The sequence below is a fragment of the Oncorhynchus nerka genome, linkage group LG22 (genome assembly GCF_034236695.1).
Source record: "Oncorhynchus nerka isolate Pitt River linkage group LG22, Oner_Uvic_2.0, whole genome shotgun sequence".
In the NCBI taxonomy this organism is placed as follows: Eukaryota; Metazoa; Chordata; class Actinopteri; order Salmoniformes; family Salmonidae; genus Oncorhynchus; species Oncorhynchus nerka.
Genome location: NC_088417.1, coordinates 6944274 through 6956773, shown reverse-complemented (window position 1 = coordinate 6956773; position 12500 = coordinate 6944274). Strand labels below are relative to the sequence as shown.

The 12500-nt window shown below is 50.0% G+C and overlaps 1 protein-coding gene across 1 annotated transcript in view; it reads right to left on the bottom strand.

Annotated features, from left to right (window-relative positions):
• The window catches only part of LOC115127600 (nuclear receptor coactivator 2-like), a 352732-nt gene that overhangs the window by 171520 nt on the left and 168712 nt on the right, over positions 1 to 12500 (bottom strand). Inside the window, exons 7-10 of the mRNA XM_065006881.1 lie at positions 9582 to 9683; positions 6976 to 7116; positions 4226 to 4373; positions 1 to 520 (exon numbers count right to left, since the gene is read on the bottom strand). The exon at positions 1 to 520 is cut by the window's left edge and continues 1212 nt beyond it. Of these exons, the coding sequence (XP_064862953.1) occupies positions 1 to 520; positions 4226 to 4373; positions 6976 to 7116; positions 9582 to 9683 (911 nt within the window). The remainder of the gene's footprint in view (positions 521 to 4225; positions 4374 to 6975; positions 7117 to 9581; positions 9684 to 12500) is intronic.

The window sequence follows — 12500 nt, the reverse complement described above, 5'->3', positions numbered from 1 at the left end:
ATTAGCCCCTTGCTGGTTAGGGTGGATGGGGAGGTTCATGCCTCCCTGTAACCCTCCGGAGTGGCCCATGGGCTGGGGGGGGCAGCCGTAGTGATAGTCCTGTATGTGTTCCGACCCTGGCCCCATGGGTTCGAGCCCTGGTTCTCTGGACCCTGGCCCCATGGGTTCGAGCCCTGGTTCTCTGGACCCTGGCCCCATGGGTTCGAGCCCTGGTTCTCTGGACCCTGGCCCCATGGCTCCGAGCCCTGGTTCTCTGGACCCTGGTCCCATGGGTCCGAGCCCTGGTTCTCTGGACCCTGGCCCCATGGCTCCGAGCCCTGGTTCTCTGGACCCTGGACTTCCATGAGGAGGGGAACAGAACGTGCTGTTGGAGCTGATTGTAGTGTCCTGTCCCTGGGGGCCCAAACCAGAGAGGGTCCCCTGGGTTGGAGGGGTTATGGAGGGGTTGTGGCTGATCCCTGGCCCCTGTCCACCGGGCCCCATGTCTTGACCCGGGCCCAGATCAGACCTTGATTGTTCCCTGATGGAGGAAGATACAGCCATATTTAGAGCAGTAACTACTAACCTACACAAACTGGCAACCTGCTATCTAAACCTGTAGGAATCATGGCTGAATAGTGACCGAGCACACAGGGCACATGCCCAGGGGCCCTAAACTCCAAGGGGGGGGGGCCACATTGATGTTGTTAGTCACTCTCACTCAGATATCAAATTAACATGGCATAAGTCTTGTGTAGAATTGCAGGAAATGAGCTTTAAAAAGGGCAACATTTTCTCTACGCCTCCATGGAAAAATGACATGAAAATGTGTTCTCTCTCTGCCATCAAGTTGGGGGACAGTCAAATGTTTTTCCCCGCGAGACAGGGGGGCCCCACCAACCAAATCTCACGTAGGGCCCAAAAACGTCTAGGGCCGGCCCAGACTAATGGTACAATGCATTTAGTGAAGTAATTTAAAGTAATTTAACTGCACAAAGTAATTTAAAGTAATTTAAACTGCACAAAGTATTTTAAAGTAATTTAACTGCACAAAGTAATTTAACTGCACAAAGTAATTTAAAGTAATTTAAACTGCACAAAGTATTTTAAAGTAATTTAACTGCACAAAGTAATTTAACTGCACAAAGTATTTTAAAGTAATTTAACTGCACAAAGTAATTTAACTGCACAAAGTAATTTAAAGTAATTTAAACTGCACAAAGTATTTTAAAGTAATTTAACTGCACAAAGTAATTTTAAGTAATTTAAACTGCACAAAGTATTTTAAAGTAATTTAACTGCACAAAGTAATTTAAAGTAAACCACTCTATGTACACCCTGAAACCCTAATGTAAACCACTAGTTACACCATGAAACCCTAAAGTAAACCACTTTTAAACCTAATGTAAACCACTAGTTACACCCTGAAAATTTAAAGTAAACCACTCTATGTACACCCTGAAACCCTAATGTAAACCACTAGTTACACCATGAAACCCTAAAGTAAACCACTAGCTACACCCTGAAACCCTAATGTAAACCACTAGTTACACCCTGAAACCCTAAAGTAAAACCACTAGCTACACCCTGAAACCCTAATGTAAACAACTAGTTACACCCTGAAACCCTAATGTAAACCACTCTAGTTACACCCTGAAACCCTAATGTAAACCACTAGTTACATCCTGAAACCCTAAAGTAAACCACTAGCTACACCCTGAAACCCTAATGTAAACCACTCTAGTTACACCCTGAAACCCTCATGTAAACCACTAGTTACACCCTGAAACCCTAATGTAAACCACTAGTTACACCCTGAAACCCTAAAGTAAACCACTAGCTACACCCTGAAACCCTACTATAAACCACTAGTTACACCCTGAAACCCTAAAGTAAACCACTAGCTACACCCTGAAACCCTAATGTAAACCACTAGTTACACCCTGAAACCCTAAAGTAAAACCACTAGCTACACCCTGAAACCCTAATGTAAACCACTAGTTACACCCTGAAACCCTAATGTAAACCACTCTAGTTACACCCTGAAACCCTAATGTAAACCACTAGTTACATCATGAAACCCTAAAGTAAACCACTAGCTACACCCTGAAACCCTAATGTAAACCACTCTAGTTACACCCTGAAACCCTCATGTAAACCACTAGTTACACCCTGAAACCCTAATGTAAACCACTAGTTACACCCTGAAACCCTAAAGTAAACCACTAGCTACACCCTGAAACCCTACTGTAAACCACTAGTTACACCCTGAAACCCTAATGTAAACCACTAGTTACACCCTGAAAACCTAATGTAAACCACTAGCTACACCAGGAGAACCCTAATGTAAACCACTCTAGTTACACCCTGAAACCCTAATGTAAACCACTCTAGTTACACCCTGAAACCCTAATGTAAACCACTCTAGTTACACCCTGAAACCCTAATGTAAACCACTAGTTACACCCTGAAACCCTCATGTAAACCACACTCTGGGTTAGGGGTCAAGGGTCAGGGTTTGTACCTCTGTAGCAGGTGTAGAGACATGTAGAGCTGGGGTTAGGGGTCAGGGGTTAAGGGTTAGGGAACGTACCTCTGTAGCAGGTGTAGAGACATGTAGAGCTGGGGTTAGGGGTCAGGGGTTAGGGGTCAGGGGTTAGGGAATGTACCTCTGTAGCAGGTGTAGAGACATGTAGAGCTGGGGTTAGGAGTCAGGGGTTAGGAGTCAGGGGTTAGGGAACGTACCTCTGTAGCAGGTGTAGAGACATGTAGAGCTGGGGTTAGGGGTTAGGGGTCAGGGAACGTACCTCTGTAGCAGGTGTAGAGACATGTAGAGCTGGGGTTAGGGGTTAGGGGTCAGGGGTTAGGGAACGTACCTCTGTAGCAGGTGTAGAGACATGTAGAGCTGGGGTTAGGGGTCAGGGGTTAGGGGTCAGGGTTAGGGAACGTACCTCTGTAGCAGGTGTAGAGACATGTAGAGCTGGGGTTAGGGGTTAGGGGTCAGGGGTTAGGGAATGTACCTCTGTAGCAGGTGTAGAGACATGTAGAGCTGGGGTTAGGGGTTAGGGGTCAGGGGTTAGGGGTCAGGGGTTAGGGAACGTACCTCTGTAGCAGGTGTAGAGACATGTAGAGCTGGGGTTAGGGGTCAGGGGTTAGGGAACGCCTCTGTAGCAGGTGTAGAGACATGTAGAGCTGGGGTTAGGGGTCAGGGGTTAGGGAACGTACCTCTGTAGCAGGTGTAGAGACATGTAGAGCTGGGGTTAGGAGTCAGGGGTTAGGAGTCAGGGGTTAGGGAACGTACCTCTGTAGCAGGTGTAGAGACATGTAGAGCTGGGGTTAGGGGTTAGGGGTCAGGGGTTATGGAACGTACCTCTGTAGCAGGTGTAGAGACATGTAGAGCTGGGGTTAGGGGTCAGGGTTAGGGGTCAGGGGTTAGGGAACGTACCCTCTGTAGCAGGTGTAGAGACATGTAGAGCTGGGGTTAGGGGTCAGGGGTTAGGGAACGTACCTCTGTAGCAGGTGTAGAGACATGTAGAGCTGGGGTTAGGGGTCAGGGGTTAGGGGTCAGGGGTTAGGGAACGTACCTCTGTAGCAGGTGTAGAGACATGTAGAGCTGGGGTTAGGGGTCAGGGGTTAGGGAACGTACCTCTGTAGCAGGTGTAGAGACATGTAGAGCTGGGGTTAGGGGTCAGGGGTTAGGGGTCAGGGGTTAGGGAACGTACCTCTGTAGCAGGTGTAGAGACATGTAGAGCTGGGGTTAGGAGTCAGGGGTTAGGAGTCAGGGGTTAGGGAACGTACCTCTGTAGCAGGTGTAGAGACATGTAGAGCTGGGGTTAGGGGTCAGGGTTAGGGAACGTACCTCTGTAGCAGGTGTAGAGACATGTAGAGCTGGGGTTAGGGGTCAGGGGTTAGGGGTCAGGGGTTAGGGAACGTACCTCTGTAGCAGGTGTAGAGACATGTAGAGCTGGGGTTAGGAGTCAGGGGTTAGGAGTCAGGGGTTAGGGAACGTACCTCTGTAGCAGGTGTAGAGACATGTAGAGCTGGGGTTAGGGGTTAGGGGTCAGGGGTTAGGGGTCAGGGGTTATGGAACGTACCTCTGTAGCAGGTGTAGAGACATGTAGAGCTGGGGTTAGGGGTTAGGGGTCAGGGGTTAGGGAACGTACCTCTGTAGCAGGTGTAGAGACATGTAGAGCTGGGGTTCGGGGTTAGGGGTCAGGGGTTAGGGGTCAGGAGCTATGGAACGTACCTCTGTAGCAGGTGTAGAGACATGTAGAGCTGGGGTTCGTTGGTGGCAGGGGAGCGGACCAGCTTGCTCTTGGTGTGAGCCGACACGATGGTCCCGTCTGACAGAGAGAACCTGTAGATGGGGCTGAATGCCTGGCCGTGATGCAACACTGGAAAGAGACACACACGGGGAAGGACCTACTGTGTTAAAAAGGAAATCTGGGATTCAAACGACAACAAAGCAGTCACCCCATCACATGTTTTGGTAAACAGCTGAGTGACGATGCTGGAGAAATGTAACCACTCAAATTCATGGACGGAGCTTTGGATTCAAGGACTAACATGATGTGTTGTGATTGTCTAAGATGATACAGGCCTCGTCTGGTAGTCTAAGATGATATAGGCCTCGTCTGGTAGTCTAAGATGATACAGGCCCCGTCTGGTAGTCTAAGATGATATAGGCCCCGTCAGGTAGTCTAAGATGATACAGGCCCCGTCTGGTAGTCTAAGATGATACAGGCCCCGTCTGGTAGTCTAAGATGATACAGGCCCCGTCAGGTAGTCTAAGATGATATAGGCCCCGTCTGGTAGTCTAAGATGATACAGGCCCCGTCTGGTAGTCTAAGATGATACAGGCCCCGTCAGGTAGTCTAAGATGATATAGGCCCCGTCTGGTAGTCTAAGATGATACAGGCCCCGTCTGGTAGTCTAAGATGATACAGGCCCCGTCTGGTAGCCTAAGATGATACAGGCCTCGTCTGGTAGTCTAAGATGATACAGGCCCCGTCTGGTAGTCTAAGATGATACAGGCCCCGTCTGGTAGTCTAAGATGATACAGGCCCCGTCAGGTAGTCTAAGATGATATAGGCCCCGTCTGGTAGTCTAAGATGATACAGGCCCCGTCTGGTAGTCTAAGATGATACAGGCCCCGTCTGGTAGTCTAAGATGATACAGGCCCCGTCAGGTAGTCTAAGATGATATAGGCCCCGTCTGGTAGTCTAAGATGATACAGGCCCCGTCAGGTAGTCTAAGATGATATAGGCCCCGTCTGGTAGTCTAAGATGATACAGGCCCCGTCTGGTAGTCTAAGATGATACAGGCCCCGTCAGGTAGTCTAAGATGATATAGGCCCCGTCTGGTAGTCTAAGATGATACAGGCCCCGTCTGGTAGTCTAAGATGATACAGGCCCCGTCTGGTAGTCTAAGATGATACAGGCCCCGTCTGGTAGCCTAAGATGATACAGGCCTCGTCTGGTAGTCTAAGATGATACAGGCCCCGTCTGGTAGTCTAAGATGATACAGGCCCCATCAGGTAGTCTAAGATGATATAGGCCCCGTCTGGTAGTCTAAGATGATACAGGCCCCGTCAGGTAGTCTAAGATGATATAGGCCCCGTCTGGTAGTCTAAGATGATACAGGCCCCGTCTGGTAGTCTAAGATGATACAGGCCCCGTCAGGTAGTCTAAGATGATATAGGCCCCGTCTGGTAGTCTAAGATGATACAGGCCCCGTCTGGTAGTCTAAGATGATACAGGCCCCGTCTGGTAGTCTAAGATGATACAGGCCCCGTCTGGTAGCCTAAGATGATACAGGCCTCGTCTGGTAGTCTAAGATGATACATGCCCCGTCTGGTAGTCTAAGATGATATAGGCCCCGTCTGGTAGTCTAAGATGATACAGGCCCCGTCAGGTAGTCTAAGATGATATAGGCCCCGTCTGGTAGTCTAAGATGATACAGGCCCCGTCAGGTAGTCTAAGATGATATAGGCCCCGTCTGGTAGTCTAAGATGATACAGGCCCCGTCTGGTAGTCTAAGATGATACAGGCCCCGTCTGGTAGCCTAAGATGATACAGGCCCCGTCTGGTAGCCTAAGATGATACAGGCCTCGTCTGGTAGTCTAAGATGATACAGGCCCCGTCTGGTAGTCTAAGATGATACAGGCCTCGTCTGGTAGTCTAAGATGATACAGGCCTCGTCTTGTAGTCTAAGATGATATAGGCCTCGTCTGGTAGTCTAAGATGATACAGGCCCCGTCTGGTAGTCTAAGATGATACAGGCCCCGTCTGGTAGTCTAAGATGATACAGGCCTCGTCTGGTAGTCTAAGATGATACAGGCCTCGTCTGGTAGTCTAAGATGATACAGGCCTCGTCTGGTAGTCTAAGATGATACAGGCCTCGTCTGGTAGTCTAAGATGATACAGGCCTCGTCTGGTAGTCTAAGATGATACAGGCCTCGTCTGGTAGTCTAAGATGATATAGGCCCCGTCTGGTAGTCTAAGATGATATAGGCCTCGTCTGGTAGTCTAAGATGATATAGGCCCCGTCTGGTAGTCTAAGATGATATAGGCCTCGTCTGGTAGTCTAAGATGATATAGGCCTCGTCTGGTAGTCTAAGATGATACAGGCCTCGTCTGGTAGTCTAAGACGATACAGGCCTCGTCTGGTAGTCTAAGATGATATAGGCCCCGTCTGGTAGTCTAAGATGATATAGGCCTCGTCTGGTAGTCTAAGATGATATAGGCCTCGTCTGGTAGTCTAAGATGATACAGGCCTCGTCTGGTAGTCTAAGAGGATACAGGCCTCGTCTGGTAGTCTAAGATGATATAGACCTCGTCTGGTGGTCTAAGATGATATAGACCTCGTCTGGTGGTCTAAGATGATATAGACCTCGTCAGGTCGTCTAAGATGATATAGGCCTCGTCCGGTCGTCTAAGATGATACAGGCCTCGTCTGGTAGTCTAAGATGATACAGGCCTCGTCTGGTAGTCTCACCCTCTTGTTGGTGTCTCTTGGCGAAGGACATCTCTCCGTCGTTCTGTAGGTGAAACCTCTGGATGCTTGTCCTCACCAGGTCTTCCCAGCCAGGCTTCATAGAGGCTCTCAGAAGACTGGTGTCTAGTGACGTGATCTTACCTAGGGACACAGCGGAGATAGAGAGACAGAGAGAGAGAGAGAGAGAGAGAGAGAGAGAGAGAGACAGACAGAGAGAGAGAGACAGACAGAGAGAGAGAGTCAGGCTACTGATCACAAATGCTCACACGCATGAGGTCAGGTTATTGAGCTTACATGCACACAAACGCGCACACACACACACACACACACACACACACACACACACACACACACACACACACACACAAAACAGATCTGTCCATCTGTTTTACACACTCATAGACCTCCTCTCTGTGTCGTTCACACACGCTGTTCTGTCATACTTCCGGCACAGCCAGAAGAGGACTGGCCACCCCACATAGCCTGGTTCCTCTCTAGGTTTATAATCTCCACCCGGCACAGCCAGAAGAGGACTGGCCACCCCTCATAGCCTGGTTCCTCTCTAGGTTTATAATCTCCACCCGGCACAGCCAGAAGAGGACTGGCCACCCCAAATAGCCTGGTTCCTCTCTAGGTTTATAATCTCCACCCGGCACAGCCAGAAGAGGACTGGCCACCCCTCATAGCCTGGTTCCTCTCTAGGTTTATAATCTCCACCCGGCACAGCCAGAAGAGGACTGGCCACCCCTCATAGCCTGGTTCCTCTCTAGGTTTATAATCTCCACCCGGCACAGCCAGAAGAGGACTGGCCACCCCAAATAGCCTGGTTCCTCTCTAGGTTTATAATCTCCACCCGGCACAGCCAGAAGAGGACTGGCCACCCCTCATAGCCTGGTTCCTCTCTAGGTTTCTTCCTAGGTTTTGGCCTTTCTGGGGAGTCTTTTAACACCTGCATTGCTTGCTGTTTGGGGTTTTAGGCTGGGTTTCTGTACAGCACTTTGAGATATCAGCTGATTTACGGAGGGCTTTATAAATACATTTGATTTGATTTGATACTCCCTGTCCAGTGTGCATGGAGGCTGAAACAGAGCGGGCAGGTAGACTGCAGGTAGACTGCAGGTAGACCGCAGGTAGACTGCAGGTAGACCGCAGGTAGACTGCAGGTAGACTGCAGGGTGAGTGACAGACTAACGACGCAGGTACAGTGCCAGAACAGCAGTACACCCGGGTCACGGGTTGGGTCTTGACCAGGCTTTGGGACAGCAGTACACCAGGGTTGAGTATTGACCAGGCTTTGGGACAGAAGTACACCAGGGTTGGGTACTGACCAGGCTTTGGGACAGCAATACACCAGGGTCACGAGTTGGGTACTGACCAGGCTTTGGGACAGCAGTACACCAGGGTTGAGTATTGACCAGGCTTTGGGACAGCAGTACACCAGGGTCACGGGTTGAGTATTGACCAGGCTTTGGGACAGCAGTACACCAGGGTTGGCTATTGACCAGGCTTTGGGACAGCAGTACACCAGGGTTGGGTATTGACCAGGCTTTGGGCCAGCAGTACACCAGGGTCACGGGTTGGGTATTGACCAGGCTTTGGGCCAGCAGTACACCAGGGTCACGGGTTGGGTATTGACCAGGCTTTGGGACAGCAGTACACCAGGGTTGGGTATTGACCAGGCTTTGGGCCAGCAGTACACCAGGGTTGGGTATTGACCAGGCTTTGGGCCAGCACTCAGACCATACTCTCTCTCTACCACTCAGGGTCACGGGTTGAGTATTGACCAGGCTTTAGGACAGCAGTACACCAGGGTCACGGGTTGGGTATTGACCAGGCTTTGGGACAGCAGTACACCAGGGTTGGGTATTGACCAGGCTTTGGGCCAGCAGTACACCAGGGTTGGGTATTGACCAGGCTTTGTGCCAGCAGTACACCAGGGTTGGGTATTGACCAGGCTTTGGGCCAGCAGTACACCAGGGTTGGGTATTGACCAGGCTTTGGGACAGCAGTACACCAGGGTTGGGTATTGACCAGGCTTTGGGCACTCAGACCACACTCTCTACCATATCTCTTCCCAGTGACACCTTGAGAAGAGTTCCTTTGTCACTGGAAACCTCATTTAAAAACTAATGTGATTGGTTATAATCTGTCTGGTCGTACCAGTCTGGCTGTGTGATTGGTTATAATCTGTCTGGTCGTACCAGTCTGGCTGTGTGATTGGTTATAATCTGTCTGGTCGTACCAGTCTGGCTGTGTGATTGGTTATAATCTGTCTGGTCGTACCAGTCTGGCTTTGTGATTGGTTATAATCTATCTGGTCGTACCAGTCTGGCTGTGTGATTGGTTATAATCTGTCTGGTCGTACCAGTCTGGCTGTGTGATTGGTTAGGGTATTGCTGGTCATTTATAGATTGTTTTCCGATTGGTTACGATCCGTCTGGTGGACAGCATTGGTCATTATTCAGGCCGTGTGATTGGTTATTGGCAGCATGGTGGTATGATTCAGTGGATGTGATTGGTTAATGTCTGGTCTGGTGGTATGATCCTCGTCGTGTGATTGTTTATGCCAGGTCAGGTGGTAGGATTTCAATGCTGTGATTGGTTACCTTGCAGGTCCTGGCGGGTGGTGAAGCTCTCGTGCGCGGGAAGAATTGGCCCCGCCTTCATGGGCATCCTGCGAGCCACACAAATCAGACATGACTGGAAGTCTAGAAGGAGAGGGAGAGGGAGAGAGGTGGGAGGGAGCAAGAGAGAGAGGGGAGGGCAGGAGAGGGAGAAAGAGGGAGAGAGAAAGGGAGGGAGCAAGAGAGAGAGGGGAGGGAGGGAGAGGGAGAAAGAGGGAAAGAGAGAGGGAGGGAACAAGAGAGAGAGGGGAGGGAGGGAGAGGGAGAAAGAGGGAGAGAGAGAGGGAGGGAGCAAGAGAGAGAGGGGGAGGGCGGGAGAGGGAGAAAGAGGGAGAGAGAGAGGGAGAGAGAGGTGGGAGGGATAGAGAAAGGGGGAGGGAGAGAGAGGGAGAAAGAGGGAGAGAGAGGTGGGAGGGATAGAGAAAGGGGGAGGGGGAGAGAGAGAGGGAGAGAGAGGTGGGAGGGATAGAGAAAGGGGGAGGGATAGAGAGAGGGAGAGAGAGGGAGAGAGAGGTGGGAGGGATAGAGAAAGGGGGAGGGGAAGAGAGAGAGGGAGAGAGAGGTGGGAGGGATAGAGAAAGGGGAGGAGGGAAGAGAGAGGGGAGAGAGAGGTGGAAGGGATAGAGAAAGGGGGAGGGGAAGAGAGAGAGGAGAGATAGAGGGAGAGAGAGGGGGGAGAGAGGTGGGAGGGATAGAGAAAGGGGGAGGGGAAGAGAGAGAGAGAGAGAGAGAGGGAGAGAGAGGTGGGAGGGATAGAGAAAGGGGGAGGGGAAGAGAGAGAGGGAGAGAGAGGTGGGAGGGATAGAGAAAGGGGGAGGGGAAGAGAGAGAGGGAGAGATAGAGGGAGAGAGAGGGAGAGAGAGAGGTGGGAGGGATAGAGAAAGGGGAGGGGAAGAGAGAGAGGGAGAGAGAGAGGGAGAGAGAGAGTGGGAGGGATAGAGAAAGGGGGAGGGGAAGAGAGAGGGGAGAGAGAGAGGGAGAGAGAGGTGGGAGGGATAGAAAAGGGGGAGGGGAAGAGAGAGAGGGGAGAGAGAGGGAGAGAGAGGTGGGAGGGATAGAGAAAGGGGAGGGATAGAGAGAGAGGGAGAGAGAGGGAGAGAGAGGTGGGAGGGATAGAGAAAGGGGAGGGGAAGAGAGAGAGGGAGAGAGAGAGGGAGAGAGGTGGGAGGGATAGAGAAAGGGGAGGGGAAGAGAGAGGAGAGAGAGAGTGGGAGGGATAGAGAAAGGGGAGGGGAGAGAGAGGAGAGAGAGGGAGAGAGAGAGGTGGGAGGGATAGAGAAAGGGGGAGGGGAAGAGAGAGAGGAAGAGAGAGAGGGAGAGAGAGAGGGAGAGAGAGAGGGAGAGAGAGAAATTGAAACATGGTTTATTTCCAGTATGTGTTGTTATTTATCTAGTAGTTATTCATGATTGTGGGGATGTGCTCCTTCACTACAGGGTGACATGATGACAGTATAACAGGGGACATGATGACAGTATAACAGGGGACATGATGACAGTATAACAGGGGACATGATGACAGTATAACAGGGGACATGATGACAGTATAACAGGATGTAACAGGGGACATGATGACAGTATAACAGGGGACATGATGACAGTATAACAGGATGTAACAGGGGACATGATGACAGTATAACAGGATGTAACAGGGGACATGATGACAGTATAACAGGATGTAACAGGGGACATGATGACAGTATAACAGGGGACATGATGACAGTATAACAGGATGTAACAGGGGACATGGTGACAGTATAACAGGGGACATGATGACAGTATAACAGGGGACATGATGACAGTATAACAGGGGACATGATGACAGTATAACAGGATGTAACAGGGGACATGATGACAGTATAACAGGATGTAACAGGGGACATGATGACAGTATAACAGGATGTAACAGGGGACATGATGACAGTATAACAGGGGACATGATGACAGTATAACAGGATGTAACAGGGGACATGGTGACAGTATAACAGGGGACATGATGACAGTATAACAGGGGACATGATGACAGTATAACAGGGGACATGATGACAGTATAACAGGATGTAACAGGGGACATGATGACAGTATAACAGGATGTAACAGGGGACATGATGACAGTATAACAGGATGTAACAGGGGACATGATGACAGTATAACAGGGGACATGATGACAGTATAACAGGATGTAACAGGGGACATGATGACAGTATAACAGGGGACATGATGACAGTATAACAGGATGTAACAGGGGACATGATGACAGTATAACAGGGGACATGATGACAGTATAACAGGATGTAACAGGGGACATGATGACAGTATAACAGGATGTAACAGGGGACATGATGACAGTATAACAGGATGTAACAGGGGACATGATGACAGTATAACAGGGGACATGATGACAGTATAACAGGATGTAACAGGGGACATGGTGACAGTATAACAGGGGACATGATGACAGTATAACAGGGGACATGATGACAGTATAACAGGGGACATGATGACAGTATAACAGGATGTAACAGGGGACATGATGACAGTATAACAGGATGTAACAGGGGACATGATGACAGTATAACAGGATGTAACAGGGGACATGATGACAGTATAACAGGGGACATGATGACAGTATAACAGGATGTAACAGGGGACATGGTGACAGTATAACAGGGGACATGATGACAGTATAACAGGGGACATGATGACAGTATAACAGGGGACATGATGACAGTATAACAGGATGTAACAGGGGACATGGTGACAGTATAACAGGGATGCTGTTGGTCGACTACAGCTCGACCTTCAATACCATAGTGCCCTCCTCAAAGCTCACAGTCCTCAACACCTCCCTATGCAACTGGGTTGCCTTCCTGTCCCCCTCCTACTCCCCCAGTCACCTTCCTG